Source organism: Vollenhovia emeryi, unplaced genomic scaffold, assembly GCF_000949405.1.
Source record: "Vollenhovia emeryi isolate VEMERY1.0 unplaced genomic scaffold, V.emery_V1.0 DF939131.1, whole genome shotgun sequence".
Lineage (NCBI taxonomy): Eukaryota > Metazoa > Arthropoda > Insecta > Hymenoptera > Formicidae > Vollenhovia > Vollenhovia emeryi.
This window is the reverse complement of record NW_011967235.1, coordinates 1,680,293-1,699,143: the sequence shown is the minus strand read 5'-3', so window position 1 is coordinate 1,699,143 and position 18,851 is coordinate 1,680,293. Positions and strand designations below refer to the sequence as shown.

At 36.6% G+C, this 18,851-nt stretch overlaps 1 protein-coding gene across 7 annotated transcripts in view; it reads right to left on the bottom strand.

Moving 5' to 3' along the window:
- LOC105568153 (glutamate receptor ionotropic, kainate 2-like) overlaps nucleotides 1-13,224 on the bottom strand; it is a 137,909-nt gene extending 124,685 nt beyond the window's left edge. For all 7 annotated transcript variants that reach the window (XM_012023574.1, XM_012023576.1, XM_012023575.1 and 4 more), the window contains exons 1-2: nucleotides 12,965-13,224; nucleotides 6,837-7,025 (exon numbers count right to left, since the gene is read on the bottom strand). In XM_012023574.1, the coding sequence (XP_011878964.1) occupies nucleotides 6,837-6,921 (85 nt within the window). In that variant the 5' untranslated portion in view covers nucleotides 6,922-7,025; nucleotides 12,965-13,224. The remainder of the gene's footprint in view (nucleotides 1-6,836; nucleotides 7,026-12,964) is intronic.
- Nucleotides 13,225-18,851: the final 5,627 nt, after the last annotated feature.

Here is an 18,851-nt window from a genome sequence, read left to right as displayed (position 1 = left end):
ATGCTGAAACTGAATATATAAAAATTGGCCATTGCGATATGTCACAGATTTCCCCATTGTAAAAAAATAACATTTTTTTCTCACAGCATAGACTATTTTGCACAAATATATTTTTCTAGAATAACGTACTAAAAACATTTTACACCCATATTGCCATTTTATTACATTATTTACTTATTTGATTTCTCTAAAACGAATTTACTTTCAAAATGTTCAAATATTAGATAGTCCTTAATGGGATCGGCACCTTTAAAAAGAGAATTTTTAAAGAGAGATGTTTTAAATAAAACGATATTTTCATACAGATGTTATATAAATTATTTCAAGTCATTTTACACAGCTCCGCGATACTGTGGAATGAATGTATGATTAACTTTCCGCGTTAATTATTCCAATAACAGCAAACCGCAAACTGAATTTGGCCAACATTAAAGATTTCCTCCTGTGTGCTCGAATTCGCGGTCGGCAATTAATTCAATGCTTAACTTTCTTAACTGCGATAAAATATGCAAACTAAACGAGTACGTAACGCTAGTTGCTAAGTTACGGCGAAGATATCACATTGATGATACTAGATAGAGAGAAAGAGAGAGTGTGCGCAAAATAAAAGCTGCAAGATCTAGGAAAGCTCTCGAGATACTGATATCCGTCGGCGCCACGAAGTCGTATCTACCCCTTCGTTTGCTCTATCCCCTTTCTCTTTTACTCGCCTTCCGTGCGTTGTTTTCTTTTTGCCTATTTGTTTTCTTTCTCTTCTTCTCTTTCTCAACATATACGTTTCCACTCTCTCAGATCTTTTATTGCGTTACCACTGTAGTCTGATTTCCTACAGCATGTACAATCAGTCGGGGTAGCCGACCTCACTTTTCACCAGAGATAGCAAAGGCTGGTACGTGTAGCGATTCAATCAGAAATAGGAAATGTTTAAAAGTGCACGTAGACATTTAAGTTGCATCAGGAATAAAGTGTACATAAATTATATTGTTTTCTCAGTACGCAACATTGTAATTCACAATCAATAACGTTTCTTGTGCGTTGAACAACGTTCTATAATAATGTAAAACCAATAATTGCTTAACAGAAAATTGAAACATGTAAACTTCGCAATATTCAATCTATATTGTATAATATTATAATTTGCAGTTTGATGAGCTCAAGATGTAAGAATTCAACGGTAATGTTGTTATTCCGCTGCTACATTCTGAGTGTTAAACAGAGAATCGATGCTTAAGGAAAGTTTAAAGCTTTAATCTCGCAATTAATCAAAGAATGGGCAGCGCGTTCATTCAAGCCGCAAATGAAGTTGGTTAATACAATTTACGTAGTTTTATCGAGGATTTTCTCTCACAGATTTTCTCATTATACCGCTGATGGTAAAATGAGATATAGTTGAAATCTTTGTGCGAGGTAAAATAATCGGGCAAGTGACGAAATTATGGACCGGCAAGATGTTCACAAGTGAGAGGAACAAAAAAATGTCGAGACTTTCAAGATTTACGATGAGGAAAAGCAAGAAGAAAGAAAGAATTGTCGGGAGTTCCCTTTGTTGTGGAAGTTACTCGGCTCCATTTATTCACTCTCTTCTTTCGTCACTGGCCGTTGACAGGGAAAGGAAGGAGGAAGCTCGCGGGAAAAGCCGGATTTTCCGTGTATCCCCCTCGCGTAACAAACGCGATATCCCGGAACATCCTTGATACTTTATTGTTACGGAAATGCTTCAAAGATTTGATGAATACGGGATATGTAGCAGATGAAGTCAAGTATGCGTGAATGCGTACCCCCCCCCGTAATCGTACAGAATACAGGAGACGCGAGAGATGAATAATGCGACGCATTTGCGTTTCCGCTTCCGCGATTGTAAAACACTTTTGTCCTTCATATTTTGCCAACTTATTCATTTAACTCAAGCTCGAGAGAATAAAAGAGGTAGCAAGCCGTCGTAATGTGCCAGTTTAATGTACCAATTATAAAAAAAGGTATCTTCGGCTCAACCTTATCCAGAGACGTCATTTGAATAAGCCGATTATTAAATAACGTGGTTTCGCAGTACCGCTAGGACCGCGAGTCGCGACATAAAGACGAGCTTCTTTCATGTTACAATCACCTCGTGGATAAAACTCGCATCGCAGATGAATGGTGAGCATGCACGAACGGCTTCGAAGCGGCTCCCTCCCGGCTCGACACGTTTCCTTTTAAAAGGGAGCCAGACTTGTATCCGGAAGATTTACCGAAAGGATGAATACGGACGATTAACCAGTGAATTTCCTGCATTTCCGTACGGCTCTTTTTACTCGTACTTCGCGCCGGTGGTTCGATCGATTTCGACCAAGTGCGCGACTCGCAATGTTTCTTCGATTTGCAACTTCGTCGTATAAACCGAATGAATAAGAAGTTTCTGCGTCATAACTTCCATTGTTAACTTCAGAATATTAGTATTTCCGTCAATGCCCCTAATTAAATAGCGGATACATCAAACATTGCCCATATTTTATTCAAATTTGCAACGTTCCTTTATAACGTTGAAATAATTCGTTTGCTGTTTAACATCAATGTTCCAACATTTTTCCATTGTTATTTATATGCCATTGTACGTACACAGTTTCACGAATTATATTCCGTGTAAAATGTACAATAGAATAAATGTTTCGTGCAACCATTTATCGAATAAGCCGAAATAGATCAAAAGAATAGACCAAATTATACTACCGACAATTTGGTTTTATAAAAGCAAAAGCTATAACGAGGAACATGTTTTTGCGAAATTAAACAGAAAATTATATACGTAATAAAATTACATATGTTTATAGCATGACAGATAATTGTATTTTAATCAAATTAAAATAACAGACATTGAAATATTTAGACAGCAAGCTTTTAAATATACAAATAATCCCTTCTTTAAACAATATTCAATATAAATTTGTGTCATCACTGACAAATTGCGGGCTATTTGCGCGACGTTAATTAATCAGCGAAACCGATTTATTCAAGCATCATTTAGACGTTGGCGGTGTCCTTTATCAACTAGATGTGCTGAAGAGTAAAGGACGTCCGCCAGAACGATTTATCGTGATAAACCTTTCAACAAGATTCCCTACCCTTATTTATCCATCAAATTAACGGACGTTGATTAGGCGGGGCAGCAAAGCATGGTCTAGGAGATTCTCCGTTGACAATTAATTATCGTCTGCGTCATTTATTACTTCAGTTCTCTATAGAAAAGTAGGATATTATCTCATATTCATTTACGAAGTACTTTGTCGTACAGAAAGGGACGAACTTAGTGAATAATCTTTCATGCGTGACTCCATGAGTCCCGAGTTGACTTTTCCTAACCGGATGTGTCGAGAAAAAACATTTATTGTGCAGATTTTCAATCTACGATATTAAAGATCTTCACAATTACCCTATAATTATAAAAATATTTACTGTTAAAGATTGAAAACCTGCAATTTATAAAACCATTAAAACAATTTTCACTTTAAATTAAATAAAAATCAAATCTTAGATTCTGGAGTGAAATTTTACTTTTCTTATCTCAGACACACGGAGACGTACCGTGTCATCTAATAAGAAAACTTCGTCCATCGCGTGTATCTCCCTGCATATCTAATTGTTTCTGCAATTAGAAATCTCATCTGTTGAGATAATATTGTTGAAGCCGGATAATAAGAAACGGATAATAAGAAACGGATAATAAGGAGCAGAATTGAATTGTAATTGTAACAGAGAGGTGTCGTTTGGATTAAAATTAAAATGGAAGGATAAATTATCTCCCCTGCGTCGTTACTTCGCGAGTTACTTCCGATCCGTGTGATCCCTTTATCTTTGCATCTGTTTTCGCTGTCTAAACGTCCTAAGTGTTACAAGGCGCGCACGGGCGTCTCGAGGGCATTCACGGCGAGAAATCCAATTTCAATGAAAAGGCGGAACAAGAGGTTACGACGCGAGACAAATATCGCGTTTCAGGACGATACACCGCCGCGCGGTTATGTACGTGTTGTCTGCGTAAATTCCTCGGGCCTGTCGGCTTACTCGAGAGAGAGAATTTAACCGTTTTATCGCGAAAACAGGAGGTACGGCGAAACCATTACCGGAATTCCGCTTGTCTTCTTGCATTTAGATACTAACATTCTTCCAATCGGCTTATCGCGAGAGTCAACATTTTGGGAAGAAATTAAAAAATTTCTGTCAACTTATTTGACAAAATTAAAGCTGCAAAATTAGCCAGCCAAATTTAATCGGTACAACGAATATTTAATTTAATTATACACTGGAATATCTCGTTTTTTCTGTCAGAAAAAAACTAATAATTGTCAGTTATAAATCTTTCTACTGCAATATTCTTTAAGTTCATGCACGTACTGTCTGTACAATGATACCAATGATTTGCACCGGTCACTCATATTTAACGGCAAATTCAACTGTCTGGTTGCAACCGCTTACACCAGACGCATTAATTAACAGCAACTGCACTAAATACGCGAAATTCATTACTGCTCGCTATCCGTGGGGATTAGGCCGGAAATCTAGCAATTATTTCACGGCAATATATTTACATTGTTTAGGAAATAATATATTAAAACATACAGTTTGTCAAATTTTTCTTCAATATTAGATATTTTCCTATACCCTTTGAAAAATATTTTAAACAGAATTAAATTAGCCTCCACTTTCATTCAAATTGATTAAACGTATGCGAAAATTGATTAAATGGATCTGCAATATTGCTCCTAGTATAGATATAATTTCGAATCGCTATTAAACGCATAATTGAGGTACAATTTTTCAGAATATTTAATCAGACAAATTATGTTAATTGTTAATGTTGCTATAATTTAGGTATCAAATTTCTTATTCTCCGTTGCTGAAACAGTATATAAATTTATTGCAGTACCTATGTATTTACGGTATAAATGACAAGCAAAATAAAAATTACAAACAACATAATCGTTTCGATTAAGTTTCTCAAAGTGTTAAATTTTTTACTATCCGTTTGGTGTAGCCTAATTAATGAAATTAATAGTTAAATTCCAACAAATATTGTACAATAGTATACATATTGAGAATCTTGAATTGTGTATCTGAAAAATATTGGATATATTGTAAACCAGATACTAGAAACTTAAGAGACTTCCGTCGAGTGGTTCAATGGACTCTCATTAGTAACACGATAACGGATGCTCGAGCATTATGAGCTTGTAATCTGATGTGCTAAGTAGCTGACGTATCTCTATTATGACGCTATGACTACAAGAAAGCCGTCAGTAGTACCACTTACTGTATCCGATATTACGTTACATGATTGAATTTCGTAAATTATCTATAAACACGATAACAATGTACTATTAATCAATATATTATTCCTCTACAAATCAAATTTGAAAATGAAAAATACATATGATTTTTTTTAACTATTCAAAATATATCGCTTTACAAAAATTAATGTAATATGTCACATTTGGGTTATAATGAATATAATATGGATTTATTATTATATAAAAAATAATATAATGACGCTATGATAAAATCGTACTTGTATTTCATTTTTTATGTAACGTAAATTTTCTATTATAAAATGTATCGAATATAACTTCCTCACATGTACAACTTCTTTCTACACGGTATAAATAATTTTAATAGAAATAACTTTGTGATGAGAAACGTGAGGAAGGAAAATGAAGAAAGGAGCGAAACAAAGTAGATGAAATCACCAGAACCGAGAGAGATTTTCAAGATCCACACGTGCCATGAGAGTAATAATTATTGCTGAAGACATCGCTGACAAAGGTAGCCTAGGAATAACTCCCAGAAAAGTTTGATTTGAGAAACGGCTTTGAGATACGCTAAACTTTTCGGGAAAGCAACTTGTAAGGGGAAAGGACAAGCTTCGGAAAGTGTCAGGAAAAGATATCAACCCGCGCGTTTAGTCCGATCCATGTTTGACAAACTTTTCCTCGTTTGATATAAACTGATTCAATCGTGAAAGAAGTAAGAAATGACGTAACAATTTTGATAATATCAGACTCATGCGAACGGTGAACAAATAATTTTCGTTTGCAATCAAATGCAATTGCAATCAAAACACGTAAATAAAATACTTTGTTGTTTTCGTAGTTAGCAAAGGAAATTACGTATGTGGATTGAGGGTAATTTAAAATTAAAATTTAGCTTTATTTTCGCAGTAAAATTTAAATTAAATTTTAATGGTATAATATATTATTTTTAATATACACACCGCTGATATTAACCATTTAACAACAGCATTTGTGACATTACGGTAAAAAAATATTGTTTAATTTATTTTATATCTAAATGAAATCAACGTGCGATGAATTTACGCAAACATGTTTTTATGCTAGATGTTGCCTATTTTTATTTTTAGTTTGTTAAAATATCACGAAAAAACATCGATTTCAAAAGAAAATGTAGGTTTGTTATTTTGTTGAAATAACGTTAATAACGTTCGAAGAACGATTTAACCTTCCAGTCGTCACGCCAGGTCTTTAAAAATATTATTTTCGAAAAGGTCTTTTTTATATTCTACATAAATACAAAAACTAATTAAAAAATGAAAATACTTGATTGGACCATCTTCAGTTTTTTATTACTAACTCCGTAATCTACGTATATTTTTAATTCGCGAATCGATATCTGTTTTTAATTGTTGTTTATTATTTTTTTGAAAATACTTGAGTTTTCGACGTAAAAAAATATAAATTAATTTGTTGTACTATGGAAGACTCGTGTTACGAGAAATAGCGCGATGATTGAAGGGTTACCGTGAAACCTCGCGTGAAACTATCGCGCGAGGAGAACTGTCGATACGGACTCACCAATTTTGACGACCGAAGGTAGCGCGTCGAGCACCGATGGCAGCTGAAGAACAAAGATAGAGGCTACCAGGCAGCCCAGATTCATAGCTCATCTCGGAAGCCCTCCGGCCGCGGCCTCTCGGTGGCCCCTCACACAAACACTACCGCACAAATTATGTAGTGAACAGAACCTGACGTTCCAACGTTTACCTAAACATAAAATATTTATGTATTATTCAACCTGAGTTAAACATGCAGTCGCAACAATCAAAATAAATATTACGACTAAAATCCATAACAATGTTAATTGTCTTTTATTCCCGTATCATCCACATCCATTATTTGTAATCCTTACGATCTTTTGAAGATAAACCTGAATCATATGTACAAATACAAGAAAACTTTATACTATATGGATATCTCTCAGTTTCTATTTGAAGAAAACTGAACTCTTGGCAGGTACGTTTAATTAAAAGTTCGCATTGAAACAGGCTGAACGTAGAGTATATTCGCTACGTTTTGTCTCTCACTGCGCGCAGAATTCATAAGAGCTGACCATGTTCTACTGAAAACGCGGAATGCATTTTTCGATGTACAGGGGGGAAGAGATTTCCATACATTTTGCGAGCGGGCAAAATTTACCGTTTTGTGCGTATCAACGTTTTGTAATTTGATTCGACTGCTGTTATTACGCTTTTGAGACGTTTCTATTATATATGATATTATATTTCAATTCGGCGAACAATGCTCGCCGAAAACTTTGAACATCGTCTGTACGCTATGCAAGTATCGCTCGTGAATTCCTGCGGCAACGCAGAAAACTTACCGTCACTCGTACTATTTTATGTTCCGAATTTCGGTGGCGCTCGGCCAAAGGGTTGGAGGGCAGATGTCTACTCGTGTAACTTCACGTTTCTAGCAAACGTCACACGTGCGACCCAACATTTTGGGCAGGGAGGACCAGCGACAAAATGTACCGGCAGCGTTTACATTATTTCCAGGGATTTATGCATATAATAAATCAAATCATATTACGGTAATTTGCACGAATTAATTTCTACGTGAGAGTTTTATAACACATTCAAAATCTCAAATTGATACAACATTCATCCTGCAAATCATTGCAAAATCCAATGCGCCTGAAGAAACAAAGTATTTTCGGCTTTTACGATATAGCTAGAAATTCTGCGTTCGTAGCGAGATAGATTTATAATTGTTTAAAGAATAGTCCGCAAATGGGGTTGTCTATTTAAAATATTACTTAAATTATAGAGCATGTAAATATTGTGTTACAATGCATCGTGAAACGCGAGTATAAAAATTAAAAATTGCATAATAAAGATGTATACAAGCTTGTATGAAAACAGATACATTTACTCTACTTTGAAAATCACATTTATAAATATGCATCCAACCCTTTCATGTTTAATTAAAATGTATAGAAAAGCATGCATTATAAAAGCGTATTATAAAAACATATTGTAAAAAGAGCAAATCTGTGAGTGACATTACATTTATTACGTTATCATACGGCATATAATAAAAGATATCGGAAATAATTACATGTGCATTTATATTCTATGATATCCAAGCGCTAATCCACCTCGCGATTTTACGCCGGTTGGAATACATTTTCAATTTGTGTTATTTTAGTTAATTAAATTAACTATCCTCCATCTTCATGTGCATCTTCCATACTTCACGAGCAAACGAAACCGAATGATTTACTTGGCAAACTTTGCATTCTGTTCTTACTCGACGCGTTTCTTGCTTGCCGATGCTGTCTCGTAAATCGATAAAATTACGAAACAACCGCGGCGTTTTGTCGCCGGTGGTGCGCTAGTTGGCAGAAACCACCGGTATTACTTGATTTTAATTCAATGCCATGATTTCTTTTGCGAAACTTCTCGCACGCGGCTTCCTCCGTAGACAACGCTGTCGTCGCAGTGGTTTTAGAAGAAACAATGGCACGATTTTCAATTCGCGGTATCGCGTATTCGTCTGCGAGAAATCACGTAGACTGTCGCGCGACTTCCTCGCGGATATTCTCATACAATAATTCTTTCTGATATGAGAGGGTGAACGTGTTTCTTACTTCCATTTTCCGGTGCGGAATTCCGACCTGAGTAATTGCAACTCCCTTACTCGAGGTTACGCTTCGTGGTACAATGCCGCGGGAGAAAAAAATTTTAAGGCTAACGATAATTCTCTTGAAATACAACTGTATGTTGCGATCGATAATTCTTTCGATCGGTTGACGCGATGTAATTTAAAATTATTACCCTTCCTGATCTATTTTTTTTACATTTTTATTCGTTTCATTGCATTTTCGTCTCATTGACATTTTTCACTATTAAAATACTCAATGTTTGTACAAGTCAAAGAAGACGGAATCATGAAAGAATTCCTTTTACAGAATACGCGCGTGAGAAACATAACGAATTCAGAGTGAGAAATTAACGTTATCGTGACTGCAGCGTTAAGAAAATTAATTCCTCGCGAGGAATCGCGACATACTATTTGTAATCTTGCAATTGTCACGTCGGAGGAGGTGAAAGGCCGCGAACATCTGGAATGAAAATATGCCGAGTCCTCTCAGTCGGCTCCGTGTCGTCTCGTAGAAGTCTCCTTTGAGGGGAGAATGAGAGGACTGTTAAGCCAAAATCTTCCGGGAATTTAGAAAGATTCGTTTTACGTCGCATCCAGGTTGCCTTAATCGCGCCGCTTTATTCGACGATAATTCGTCGCGGCCATAGAAACGCCTTAATGGCACAGAATAAAAAACGGCATGCGAGTGTGCGCGGAAAAGGGATGAAAATGAAGGCGATGAGAGGAGCGAAAGGTTAGCGAGAGGCGGAACAACGCAGTCAACAGAGGAAGAGAGGGAGAGAAGGAGGGAGGGAGAAGGAGGCAAGTGCTTTAAATATATTTCTTTCTGCTCTCTTTTCTCTCCCTCCCCCCTCTCCCCCCCCCCACGTCTAGCCGCCCACAACCTTTGGTGATTTACGGTCGTCCTAAAACATCTTCGCGATATCGCGTCGTGCCGACTCCCTGCGAGGAAAATAGGAGGGAAACGGCTCGTGCTGGTGAATTTACCGGAATTCTCGTTAACACGGTCATTTTCCTCGCCTTCGATATGCGGATTATACGAGAGAATAGAGAAACTGCTTGCTACGAGGGCCCGTATCTGGTTTCTTTTTTCTCCTTTAATCATCCTCCATTTTACGCCGATTTTAGATCAATCGATTTTCAATCTCACCGAGCAATAGGCGAACATTGTCATATTCGACGGATCTACCCTCCATTTGAAATATTTCGCATACTTTGTCAGCAGAGTGCAATTTAGAACACATGCGGGCGAGTTTTATGGGAGATTTGGCGGATAGCTGACTGTACAGTGAGCTGACACAATTGTTTTACTAATTGCTAAAATTGTCTTTTCATACAAATTTTTTTTTCCAACATACGTGACAAAAAATGTCATCGATATATCGATCATAGAAGTTCTATGAGAAATGTCCGACTCTGCGCGAAAATTTTACGTGTGCAATTTTCGCGTGTGATTTAAAGCAATCTGTGACACGACGGAAATTCGAATAAAGTGCGCCCTTTGTTCGTCTCTCCTGTTTCTCGGTTTCTCCATTTTCATCGCACCCTTTCCTTCGATTTCCCGGCGCTTAATGTTCCAGATATCGATACCGTAACTCCGTATGATCATTTTGCGGCGCTGTGCAATAAAATTTAATCATCCGTACTACTATCAACGAGTGGGCGAGACTAGTACAGAAGCTACACTGCACTTTAATCCACTCGTTTGTACGAATGTCGTAAAAAAAATAGATTGCCGTTTACTTATCGGAATGGAGTTAAGAACAATCGATATTTATCGCGCGTGTAGACGTGAACAATTCTTTGAAAATAGCTCAAACAGCATTCGTTAGAGTCTTGAACTCGTGTTTCAAAAGCAATGTAAACTGTTAAAGAAAATACCTCTTCAGCCAAAATAAATAAATAAAATAAAATAACTGATTCGCCTAGAAAAAAAGTTATAAAAATCGATTCCACTTTGGCGTTTACTTCAATCATTTTCAATATTATTAAGCCACATGCAATTGAGATACTCAACGTAGGACTGTGCAAATAATATATGTCGCCTTGAGGCAATTGTAATTGTTCTCAATTAACAAGCATCATATACTATAGTATAATACGCGATATGTAATATGTATAATTTTATTTAGCAGTCAGTTATATTATAACACAGCATTACTATAACGAAAATGTTATATACTATACTAAAATTATGTTTACTACTCATCAACTTATTATTTACATATTTCGCGTTCCGTCAACTAATTTGCATATGAACAACTAACGATTAAACTCGTACGGTCAGTGTCGTGGCGATAGATCGATTCTATCGAATTGTACGTACATATATGCATATAATATGGTTCATAAAATAATGCACGATTCCACTGGTTAATAAAATTTGAAAAATTAATAATGTAAAAGCTGCTTCGTACTTGTTCGCTCATTATTATTTCTCTTGTAACGATGTTAAAAGAGAATTTCAATTTATTAAGGATTGCAGTGTGAATAATTAAGTGATTCAACGCTTACAATTTAATAAGTACAGAATTTAATTAAAGCAATCAGAAACGCGGTATTTTAATTCGGTATGAATCATGTATTTATATCGGTCAATCTGACTCAATTATATCTACGACGTAGTTGCAATTTTCAATTAGCTCTTATTTACATAAAAAAGTAATTATACTAAGTAGAGAATACGTTAGCTTCTATTGCAGTTAATTGGGACAGAACCACGCGATCTAGAAAATAAATATCGTCGAAATCGCAAGAACCGATCGTTTTTAACGCAATGTTGTGCTCCCACAACGTAGCGTTATGAGCAATATAAGCAAATATGACATTCAAATAAATTTCTGGTATGTCGCTACGTGTGTGTTTATCAAATAAAATCAATATCCAATTTATATTAATATCGTTCGATTGGAATAGCTGCGTTTTCGTCCAATACATTCATCGATGAATCGCGACGATTTACGTGCAAACAAATTGAAGTAAGCTTTAAATATTACTACACTTTTATACGTGAGTTACAAATTGTGCAAACGATAAGGCGAGTTATCGGAAGACTCGCTCGGTTGACAAGTCGTGTGGCAGACGATGAACTTCAAACTACCAGAACAATTCGTCTCGGTTCGAGAGGTAGCTATCGATTTTGCCAACGAACCGAGCAGGACCGCGTCGCGACACAGAACTCGCTTACCAAATTGGAATAAATGAGTTATGCATATTGTTTTCAGGTAATCACACGTACCCAGCGGACGTCGCGGTAGGTTAGGAAAAGTGACGAAGAACAGTTCGCGCGGTAATTTGAAAAATATTTCGGTATTGATGAAAACTAGGCGTAACGTAGTTTCCGGTAGAATTGATTTCAATCACAATTAACAAATTAAAAAGTATAGTCAGAATTGTCAAACGACGTTTTAATTAAAATGGACAAAAAGTTAAACGGCTCTACCCAATTTCGCGATAAAAAAAATCTAAATTCGCTCGTGTGTCCGCTTGATATTTAATTACGCTAATTTTACTTTTAAATTAATTCAGAAAATATCCATTTAAAATACATATTAAAAATACAAGTTTCAAATAAAGCATAACCTCACTAATTGCATTCGCTCCGCGATCGAGAACTCATCGAAAATGCACGACACGTTGAATTACAATTCGCGTTTCTCATCTGTATTATTTATCTTTTAAAAAGTGTGCGTTCGGGGAGCTCATTATCAACGCTATTAACGCTGAAAACCGTCGGTTTAGCGTAACTCATTATGCGCCAAAGAAAGTTACAAATTTTCAGCGCTAATAGCGCGCTCCGCGAACCAACGGCTCGTAGAGGGAAGTCCCCTATTATGAGACAGCCAAGTTTCCGCTAAATTAACAGGCGTCACCGGTTGGTTCCACCACGAATCTATTGTCCTCGAGGTGAAACGCGCAGAAAGATTGCGATTGAATCTGGACGTGGAAAACCTACTGTCTCACGCTAGAATCCTATCTCGCAATAGGACTTTCCTCTATTCGTATTCGAGCAGTGAAATAATTGGAATGGCGTCACTTACCGCGTCTCTCATCGCAGCTGTCGCGTATGCCGGGCGGCGGAGAAGCCTCACGGAACCCTTGGAGTGTCGTCGCGACGGCGCCTCGGGGGGGCGCGGGGACATTCAGGAGAGCGCCTGCCCTTTAGGTGAGTTATCGCCGCGTAAAAACGTGCGTTGTCCTCGCGACGCGCGTAAACCTAACCTTCGTATGCGATAAGCGGACCGCTTTCATCGCGGAAACATAAACATACACATCCTACCGTGACAGAGGCCGGCGCGCGACTGCCGCTCTGTCGTTCGGTCGTCGACTCGCGACGTCAGCCGAACACGCCCGAGCGCCGACTCTCGCCGAGCGGCCACGTGCGCGCCAGCCAATCACACCCGCGCTGGCCCACGTGCTCCTACGATGCGACCATGTGGGAACGATTAGCGCGCGCTTTGCCGTCCTTTCGAAGCAGAGAGTTTTAAACGCTCCGTTTCAGGGTAAGGAGCTTTAAACGCAATGACGTTTCGGAGCGACGGATCGACGCGATGCCGTTTCGACGTCTACACTTGACCCGAATGTGCTCATTACAATATTTAATTCGTATTCTCTCCTAGTTTCTGGTCTCCTTTTGTATTCTTTTTAATTTAATACATCGTAATAGATGACGCGTAAGCAATTCTGACAGCATTGATGCGTGATACTCTCACGTTATTTCTGAATAAAATGTATTATAATAGCATAGAACAATAGCCGTTCTTTTTTCTTCTGAAGCCCGATCTACAATGTACTCTTTACGTCTAGAAACATTCTATTTTGTAGCCAATGAATACGTTTAAAAAACTGTGCAAGTTGGTCAATTGTACGTTTACACTGTACAATCGTACATTGTCGACAATGTTTTTTAAGAGTTTTGATGTCATTATATAAAATACAATGTTTCCAGACGCAAAGGGCACATTGTAGATGAGGTTTTAATGATGCGACTACTATACGTTTCGGTATTAAAATTTCAAAATTTTCAAACAATTTATTAGCGAGAAAAACTTTGCACAATAATGCGCAATAAATTAATTTTCAATTTACAGGAGTCTAGTAATTGATATAATATAACGTAGAAAGTTTATTGACTAAAGGGATTTTCACATTGTAGTAAAGTATCATATTTTGACGCATTATTCCCATCGCTTAGAAAAAAGTTGCGAAACGCAAAGTTGCATCGCAGGGAAGAGTAAAGGGGTTGGAGGTCGCCATATTAAGTTCTACCAGCTACTACCTGTTTTAGTAGCTCTTTCATGCTTCTCATGCACGGCTACACGCGCCGTAAACTTAAAAGACTTTTATGGCAATTTTGCTGGAGACGAACGGGGATCGTTGCTCCGCACCGCTTCATAAACTTCTTTTCATTATAAATTTCATGTTCCCAGACGTGCACTCTATTTCTTTCATATATAAATGGTGATTTTGGAAAGTTGAAACATTAGCGATAACAACTTTTATGAATGCAACGCACAACATTTGACGATAAGACACTTGTTCTTTACTAGAGGAAGATTCAGCAAAAGCTGAAATTGTTCGAACTAAAACGTAACAACAAGTACGATAGAAATACAAGAATGCGGCTACTTTAATTTAGAGATAGTTTTTTCGCCATCCTATTCGTAATTACTTAAAGTATTGAGAAACTTATCGAAATAGAATAAAAATAAGGAAGCACATTTTTGTAATTAGGACTTTTAAGAAAAAATATCAGGCAGATATCTAATTAATACAAAAAATGTTGGTTCAAATGTAAAATTTAAATTTTCTGCTATTTTTAAATCGCTTTACGGTCGCGTTTTGTTTCGTTCGTTTAATTCGGTTCTGCAGAAAAAAAAGCATATTCTTTACGTTGTCTGTCGCGCATACATCGCGAGATTGTAGCACTGATTTAAATATCAGGAAATTGGCAAGATATAAAAATGTTTAAACATGAAAAGATTTCAAAATAATTGCACGAGAGTGTACACGAGTTAGCCGAGACACAAACCCCATGATGGATTGGAATCGAGTTTCCAAGTGGTTTGGCTGGAGTTGCAGTCGAACATGGCGCAATAGTTGCTTACGCATCCGGAGGATGGCAGTATACTCAATGTTGCTAATATTATGTTTTTAAATATTTCTGTTCTTTTTATGTGGTACATATTCGCTTTGCCAAGAAAGCGATAGCGTCTCGCGTCGAGTATATTTTTCGTAAAGTATATTCTTTCATGAGACACAGCATATCGTTTAGAAAGGAAGCTTCTCCGGGAATAAATTATTGTTCTTCTTAAGTAACTTGATGTTATTGAAACATGCAGATATCGAGAAAGGATATAGATTTTTCTAATCGCGCAATATAGATTTGTCTTTCGCATATTGACGATCTAAAACGTCTTTTTAATTCTGCGAGAGGCATAGTGTGCGAACGTTCGACAAAGCGATGATTACGTTTTCGGATGTTGTATCTCAGATACAGTACCGGCCAATAATATATCACTTTTCGATTTTTTGAGCGTAACTAATTATAAAGTGCTCGAATAAAAAATTCGAAAATCATAATGTACTTTGTCAAATTTCAGCACCCTTCCTGTACAAGATATACCTGTTATCAGGTGTCTACACACAGAAAAATATATACTACCTGCAAGTAAATATTAATTGTTCCAAGTATTTGATAAGTTTATATATCCGCAAATCTATCATAATGTCGTCGCAAGTGTGATATTTACTCAAAACATATTCTGGTTCTTAGTAAGTCTAGTACTTGAAACAAGAATACATAGAATTATTTGAAGCAAAACAATTTTGTTTCCTCTGACTTTATTAAAAGAAGCATACGGAATTCTTCCATAAGTTTTCTAATTTTCTTCAAAGAAGAATAAATTCTTTCTTTGAGTATAAGATGGCAAGCTTTTCTAAGACTAGTAACAAGTATATCTTAAAACTATTATTGAGAAAATATTCTTTGTTGGAGCAAACTATTACTTAAACGGAATAAAATGAACTGAGTAATTACTTTTCTTGACTGTACAATCATATTTTTCTGTGTGTACTGTAAACTTTAGCACATTCGGTGCACTTCGACGAAAGTTATGCTCAGAAAACCTAAAGGTGATATACTTTTGGCCGGTACTGTGTCTATCTATAATTTGTACCTTCTTTTTCGACGAGATAGTTCTTAAAATATTAAGTTATAAATATAAAACATAAAATTTACTGCTGTCAAAAGTTCAATAAAAAGCCGTAAATATTTATTAAACATTCTGTATAAAATAAATATATTTTAGAATATGTAGCGACTGGTAACTATAATTTATAACGAGCAAGAATTAAATGTTTCTAATTAAAACGAATAATCGCTCGCTATTAGTAATAACAATAGTCAAGTATCAAGGCCTATGTAATTGTAGAGCAAAGAAGAGTGTAATACAGGTATGAGAATTAAACATTGTACAACATATCTCATATTTGATAATGTAATTTTTATTTTTAATCACATCCCCCCCCCTTCTTTGCTCGACAATAGGATGTGATACCTGACTATTGTTTAAATGTTTCTATTAGCTTTGCCCGCTATTGTTTTGGATGTTATTGTAATATCCTGTAGGCAATTAATTTTTGAATTACTCTTTATCGTTCGAATAAGTTTAACAAAACTAACTTCTCTTTAGTATTAGTTAATTGCTTTTAAGCCTGACGAATTCGATCAGGATTCAACACGAAAACATTCTCTTTTAAGTGTGGGAAGAACTGTTTTAATATACTTTTAACGATGCAATCTCGTTAACTAGGATCTCTCTGGAATCAAATACGCGTGGTGTGTGCATCAAGTAATTAATCGCGCTCGAACGAACCTGTAATCATATCGCGCGGTGACAACACAAAAATCTCTTCAATTTCCGCGCAACTTCTGTGAGAACGATCGGATCCAGTACGTACTATTTTCCCCGGAGAATCCATTTCCGAGCGACATGGCGGTCGTTCCTAACTCGTTCGTCATCGATTTCGTGCCGATTCGGAGGCCGGTGGAGGGAGAAGTTTCAGCCGCACAAATTAAAACCATTACTAATGGCATCGAGCCCCGAACAGGAAGCCCACCCTTATCCCGGAGAAATAATTCGTCGATGCACTCGCATCGACAGTGCGAGACGGAGAATTGCACTTCTCTCTGGACGCTACGGAGAACTTTGAATGCGGTCAAACGCACCGACAGTGAAAAACGTCCGTAATCCGCGGAGAATACCAGAGAGGATTTATTATTATCAGATATGATGGCCGTCCCTCGATTTCTCCTTATATGTAGCCATCGCAAGAATTTTACATTATTATTGTGCATTTGCAGCAAAACATCGGGAAAACGAAGGAAACGTCGATGTATATTTCATATAAAATTAAGATAATTTTAGAATATGTGCGTTCGTGCTTTTATATATGTATATGTACATTTACTGTCTGTTCATATACATATATATTGATGAATCGAATCTTCCGTACCCAGAATTTTCTACTTTTTCTACGCTTAAAGCAAGTCCTAAGGTCCGCGAAACTTTTCCATTTGCAGATTTACGAACCTCGCTTTGTTGAACTTTTCTATTCGGAAGGTTCTACTATTGATATAATGCACAACTGCAATTCATCGAGAAATATATAATGTATTATATAAAAATATCAATGCCTGAACTTTTCGAAACATGTCCGGTACATTTTGCAAAAATACGATTTCCAAAAAACGGATTTACAATTTTACGTGAAGTTTAACGTGACTAAACAACAACGTGTTTCATCATGCAAAGTTTAATCCACTATTATGGACCATACAGTTGACCTTTATCACAATAAATGAAAATTTTTTATCAACTTATTTGACTATTTGTTAATTGATTAATTCTCTGTTTTCAATTAAGCTAATTTATGTGTGTTAATAATTCTTGATAATATTAGCAATGTTCCGTGTTAATTATAGTAGTTTGATGTCTTTTCCTTAAATACCTTATCGCAACCCGAATGCAGGAGTTAGAAGCTGCTGTAAAATTTATCGGCGGTTTTGCATTGGGCTACGCCCTTGGTATTGTTTCACCTTTATCTTTAAATTGGCTTAGATTATTGCCACGTTTCGAGGGACATCCAGATAAAAGCGGTCGCCTACAGACGGTAATAATGGAGGTGATCGCGTAAAACAGCGGCCAAACGATAAGCGACTTGAATTGCAGTTAAATGCAGATAATTAGTCGCAACGATCACCAAGATAGGTGCAACGAAGCGTGCTATGCTTGCTGAATCATGCGGGCGCGTGTCTAATTGTCACAATAATTTTGCCAATAATGATTATAATTGGCATCACATTTTATCGAAACGACTAATGACTCAATGATATACCTGGTAACAATGGTATACATATACTAGCACGTTACGTTGCGCCATTCATTTCTTGAAATATTTACCTAGAATTATATAATACCATGGCGACACGCGGTCGAGTGTCCCATTTTATTTTTCACTTAATCAATTATTATATCATTACATCAGAGATCTGCATTTATTTCGTAATAAAAATATTTTATCGCGAAACCAATTTTGCACGAATTCACGTAAATGTCACAGTTTTTTCTTAACGGGTCATAAATCGTCTAAGAAGTGACGTTGCACGTCACAAAGATCAAATTTAAAATTGATAACTGTTTGATAATGGCCTCGGGCGACGCGATATGTATGCGAGAAGCAGATTACAGGGATGGTAGGAAAACGGACGCGATCATAACGAGAATAGATGGAAAACCAATGGTCGACCTCTTGAGATCGATAAGATGAGAATAAAATGTGTATGTATATGTGTGGATCGTGACCATGGGGCGAGTAAAATTATGAAAAAGATCTATACAAAGACCGTGTTTGTACCATAAAATA